This window comes from Muntiacus reevesi, chromosome 1, assembly GCF_963930625.1.
Source record: "Muntiacus reevesi chromosome 1, mMunRee1.1, whole genome shotgun sequence".
Taxonomy (NCBI): Eukaryota; Metazoa; Chordata; class Mammalia; order Artiodactyla; family Cervidae; genus Muntiacus; species Muntiacus reevesi.
In genome coordinates this window covers 266872270-266878269 of record NC_089249.1, presented here as the reverse complement: position 1 = coordinate 266878269, position 6000 = coordinate 266872270, and the positions used below count along the sequence as shown (strand labels likewise).

Genomic DNA, 6000 nt, shown 5'->3' with positions numbered 1-6000 from the left:
ACTTCTCAGAATTCTTTTATTCTTTTTTAAATCTCTCTTTCCCTTCCTTCCTTTGTTTTTCTTTCTTGTGAGTATATATACACCCTTATCTTTGAAATTGTTGTTTTTGTCACTAAGTCGTGTCTCTTTTGTGACCTCATGGACTGTAGCCCACCAGGCTCCTCTGTCCATGGGATTTCCCAGGCAAGAATACTGGAGTGGGTTGCCATTTCCTTCTCCAGGGATCTCCCTAACCCAGGGATCAAAACCGCTTCTCCTGCATTTCAGGCAGATTCTTTACCACTGAGTCACCAGGAAAGACTTACCTTTACAATAAGTATAATCAAATAAGGTAATGTTGAAATTATGTGCATTGTCTTTCCCCTTCTTCTTGTTATAAAACATTCCTGAATTTAAAAAATATATTAAATTTATGATTTTGCTCATAAGACTCCTAAAGGCTAATCACAGTAAAAAGCATAGTTTACTTTGTTGGATCCCTGGGTTGGGAAGATCCCCTGGAGAAGGGAAAAGCTACCCACTCCAGTATTCTGGTCTGGAGAATTTCAGGAACTGTATAGTCCATGGGGTCTCAAAGAGTCGGACACGACTGAGTGACTTTCACTTCACTCACCTTGTTGGAATCATTTTATTTGTTAGAAAACAATGAGTACTTATCTTTCTCACTGGACTAATATACCATTTCATGCTCTGAAACTGCTAGCAATTTCCTTGAGCTGAGTCTCTTCTAGGGGTTCAGCTCTAACCTCGGGGCTCATCAGTTCAATTCAGTTCAGTCGCTCAGTCATGTCTGACTCTTTGTGACCCCATGAATCGCAGCACACCAGGTCTCCCTGTCCATCACCAACTCCTGGAGTTCACTCAAACCCATGTCCATCGAGTCGGTGATGCCAACCAGCCATCTCATCCTCTGTCGTCCCCTTCTCCTGCCCCCAATCCATCCCAGCATCAGGATCTTTTCCAATGAGTCAACTCTTTGCATGAGCTCATAGCACTGCCTAAATTGTTGTGTCCCAATGCTGAATCTCTGGAGGGGTAGGCTGGGAACTGAAATGAAGCATCCCATAGTACTCCTGCTGACTTGTTTAAAAAAACAAAAAAGTACAACATGAGCCTCTGAGTATCTTACCTGGGGCACATGGAGGACTATAGCCCAGGAGACAGCATTTCAGATAGCTCTGAGAAACTGCTGCAAAGATGCAGGGAGGAAGGTAAGCATATTGTGATTTTGTTGAAGGGAGAATACATGCAATCAAGCACATATTTTTTTGCAGAAAGTTTCTGCTAGTCACGTGAAGCAGCTGTCACCAGGAAGGATTTTAGTACTTTTCTAGATATGAGGAGATACAAGAATTGGGCTCATAAAATCAGCTCCTGAAAATATCTTATCTGAGGACCTGCTTTGCCAGTTTTTCCTGGAGCACAGAGTGCCTCATTTCTGCTCTCCACCCTGAACTCCTTTCAAGGGGTGTGAAAATCAGCAGCTACAGCAGCATATGATTTAATTCTTGTAGAGGTAGATGGCAAGTGCCCATGGAAAGTGCCAATTTGTAGCTGACACTCCCAAGGACCATGACAACAGTGTTTGATAACTGCATCCCACTGTTACAGATGATGGGAAACAAGGTTAATCTCCGTTTGCTCCTTTTCCTGAAACCATGTAAGTTTCTTAAGTAAAATATTTAAATTCAGGTGGTTGCTAAACTTGTCAGGTTGATATGAATACAGACCACAAGAGAAATAATGTTTCCCCCCTCCTCAGGACTATTATTTCTCAAAAATACTGCACATGTATTCCTCATATGAGCTAGCTGGTATGGATTATAGTTTAATTAAGCATCTGGGGTTTTCTAAATTTTTGCAAAGGTGATTTTGGTTTTCTATTATAGTGTTGAAATTATTATAAGAAAAGAATTTGGGTAGGTGAGATGTATTGAATAATAACATCAGAGTACCAACTCAGTCTTATGAAAATCACTCACCTCTATTTCACTAGTTGGTCAATGAAACTAGAAGAGATTCAAGGTAATGGAAGAGTTCCGAGCCTCTGTCCCTTGGTCCATTCTTTAAATGTTACAGGCAATGTGGTCCCCTGACTTACATCCTCCTAGAGCAGTCCTGGAGAGCTGGGTCGTGCCATTAATAAAAACCACATGAAACACAGGATTTCCCTTGTTGCATTCTCTGTGCCTATTAAGGTCAGGCTGCCTGGAGGTGATCCATTCTGTCACCCAGCTGCTTTGAAAATTCAACATTCTCTTCTCTGATTGAGATCTACCCTCAAACAGATCTACCCGGGGCACTTAAGCTAAACTCAAAGTGGATCTCAAGTGCTGGTAAATACAAGACCAAGTTGTTTGGGAGCTACGTTCCTGAACGGCATTTTTTTTTTCCCCAGTCACAGCCCCATTACATGTTTAAACTTCTCTGGTCAGATTTAGGAACCATGGAAGTACTAATTAAACCCAAAAACACCTCAAGAGATCGAAAACCAACTCAAAGATCCAGTTCCAGGGTGAAATGCTTTCTGTGTTTTGCTTACTAAGATTTTCACTTGCCTGTTCTCCCCTCTTAGTTGAATTCTCCTGGCTCTATTGCTACTCCATATCTCAAGTGCATACCTTGTTGGCGGCGGCTGCTGCTGCTCTTTAGCCCCCTGAGAAGTCCCATACCTGTCTGCACTTGCATCCAAATTAGGAAAATCCTCTTTAAAAAAAAAAATTCTAAAAAAAGTTGAGAAAGAACTAAAGCAACAAGAAACACAAATTTTAAATAATCACAAAAATGCAGAAGCAGACACATTTCCTAAAGAAACTAAATTAGATGTCTACTGACAGAGGGAAGAACTATCAAGGCGATGGGGTGAATACAGAGTTTCTGAGGGTGAGAAAAATGTTTTTAACATGGTGAGTGTAATTAATATCACTGAATTTAAAAACCACAATTAAAAATGGCTAAAATGGCAAATTTTGGTGTTACACATATTTTACAACAATTAAAAAAAAAACAAACAGATGGGAACTGTGTAACACAAGGAACTCTACTCAATGCTCTGTCATGACCTAAATGGAAAAGAAATCTAAAGAAGGGGGAATATATGTATACATATAACTGATTCTCTCTCTTATACAGCAGAAATTAAGATGGTAAAGCAACTATACTCCAACAAAAAGGAAAAACCCCAACAATGTCATATAGTCAGCTACTACTGAATTGCACATTTTAAATGAGTGAGTTGTACTGAATGTCAATATCTTAATAATTATAATAATCTTAATAATCTATCTTAATAAATCTATTTTTTTAAATGTCATGGAGGAGTATCAAACCTGGAAAAGAAAGATCACAAAGTGTCACACTTCTAGTCTTTGAATTTTCAAGACTATGATTTAATTTGCTTCCTCCTATGTCCTTCCCTGGCTGACGTCCCGTTTTATTCTACACTGAGAGGAAACTGAATGGCAAAACATTGCCGCTGTGGCAATATGAAGCTTATTTGTTTTAGCACTGTAGTTTCTCAAAATCTTGCCTTTCCTTTTAATATTCAAAGAATCATGCTGATCAGTGGCAGGAGGTTCCTCTGATTCTTTAGTGAGATGGCATTTTGGATAACAATAGAAACTCAGTGAGCTGAAGTAAGAAAGCTGTCCCTGATTGATTGTGGTTTTGGCCAGATTATTCCAAATTCTGACAACAAGTAGAAATGAAAATAGATATTGATAATTGCCTTTGTTATTCATCATGGTGGAGTTATAATCCTTTTAGGAACTTTAAAAATGCTGACAATAAACTAACTTCACCTTAAGTGACAAATAAGAATCGAATTATCTGCCAAAAAATGTTACAGTAATTATGACTCATGGATTCCACACCATGAAATCTCACATTTCTTCAATCACCATCTAAGCCTCAAATTCATTAAAGCCTATTAACATTTCTAAAATGGTTATTACCCATTTCAACATTTTCATGCTAAATATTTATTTTATAACCAATTTCCTCAATTGCTTCTACCCTATTTTGGAAGACACTACAGTGCAATGCTGTAGATTGAGACAGATAACAAATTTATTTGTCATTTAATGTATATTTCAATTGTATTACCACCATTTCTAAACGTCCTAAAAAGGACTGTAACTGTGTCAATGATATTTTTGTTTTTTATGCTGTTTGATTTTGTTGTTCAGTTTTTGTTTCCTGTGCAGCTAAAAAGACAATAGATTGATCAAAACTCAATATAATAAGAGATGGAAGTAGGGGAGTACCAACAGGAAGAAGAAAGCAGAGGCATTTTATAATTAATCAAGATCAATACTGCCACCTCAGGCTTTATAAAAAATAAAGCCATTTTTCACAGTGATTATAGAACACTTGAGTGTTTTAATTAGGGCTTTAAGGGAAATTATTAACAACAAAGTTTCCCTTAGGTGGGTTTTTTTTTTTCAATTTTAATTTTTTCTTAAAATGACTAATGATTTTTTCCCAAATACTTAAGAATTCAAAAATAAAAGGCCCACAAGTCTTTCTTATAACAAACTTGTTCTGTTCTTAAAGGATTCTTCTGGAACTATAGTCAATGAAATCATCTTGAACACAATAGTGTTTGTTCTAGGACAGACTTTCTGATTTCTCATTCCAAGACAAAGACTGAAAAATCCAAACCAAGAAATAACTTCTCCCAAACTCTGCACTGTTTGGATGATCCTCTTCTTAGCTGTGTTAAAATGCTTGGTGAAGTTATTTTTAACTGGGAACAGAACATTCATTCTGGAAGATGTTCAGTTCCCTAATTTTATAATGAGCAGAAATAAATACTTTTGATGAAAGACTATGTAAACTACAGTACTCCGTCAATACTTGGGTGCAAAATCAGCAGACAATACATTTTATGGCTTTTAGGAATGACGGTGGGGTCTTAAATCTGGATCATCTGTATCAATGTGGGGAGAAACAGGGTGATGGACACTGTCTAGACAGAGTTTGCTTCTTTGCTTGGGCACAATATTTTCTCATAAATAATGAGCTTGGGTGATGCCAAGTGGATTCTATGGTTTTTATTGATTGTTATTACTTTTATTAAACAATGTTAGCATTATTAAAAAAACAACGAATACCCTTGGAATATGTACATTCTATTAACTGATACAAATCAATCCTATTAACTGATAGAAATCGATCCAGGCTTTCACTGTAAGCAGTTAATTTTCAGGTTGCACAAAGGTAAGTAATTTATATTCCGAACACAACAATCACTTCTGGGTTCAGCATCCAGTACAATTCACAGAATCCTATTATAGAACGTTTTAGCACAGAGCCAATACAAATATGAAAGTACCCTCATTCTAACGATTACTGAGGTGCTAAAGGTGGGTGTCGGCAATGGGGATCCTTCTGAGTTCCACAATTTGGGAGTCAGTCAAGGTGCCTCCGTCATGGCTGCCTTGACCGGATTCATTATCACTGACGCTGAGACCAGCACCTGCAATAAAAAAAGAATAAACACAAAACCCCCACCTATTAGTCCAGCAAATTCACGGTCAAGTTCCATTAAGTCAACACACGCCTATTTCTACTCTCTTAGTAAAAAGTGATCTACACACTTAGAATACATATTACTGACATCTAACGACTATTACACTGTATTTTAAATTCCTCTTGGTAGTTTCTGTAAGTACAGATTAATTTCTAAAGACATGGATTTGTGTTCTCAATCGTTTTTTTCTGTGTCTACATGGTTGACAGGCATAACTTACTCCAAAGAACACCATTTCTTTTTTTTTTTTACTTTATTATTATTATTTTTTCCATTTATTTTTATTAGTTGGAGGCTAATTACTTTACAACATTGCAGTGGGTTTTGTCATACATTGACATGAGTCAGCCATGGATTTACATGTATTCCCCATCCCGATCCCCCCTCCCACCTCCCTCTCTACCGGGTCCCTCTGGGTCTTCCCAGTGCACCAGCCCCAAGCACTCGTCTCATGCATCCAATCTGGG

General features: G+C 37.7%; 1 protein-coding gene across 1 annotated transcript in view; it reads right to left on the bottom strand.

Annotated features, from left to right (window-relative positions):
• Positions 1 to 4349: 4349 nt before the first annotated feature.
• ADGRV1 (adhesion G protein-coupled receptor V1) overlaps positions 4350 to 6000 on the bottom strand; it is a 560737-nt gene continuing 559086 nt past the window's right edge. Inside the window, exon 90 of the mRNA XM_065942069.1 lies at positions 4350 to 5479. Coding sequence (XP_065798141.1) covers positions 5361 to 5479 — 119 coding nt within the window. The 3' untranslated portion in view covers positions 4350 to 5360. The remainder of the gene's footprint in view (positions 5480 to 6000) is intronic.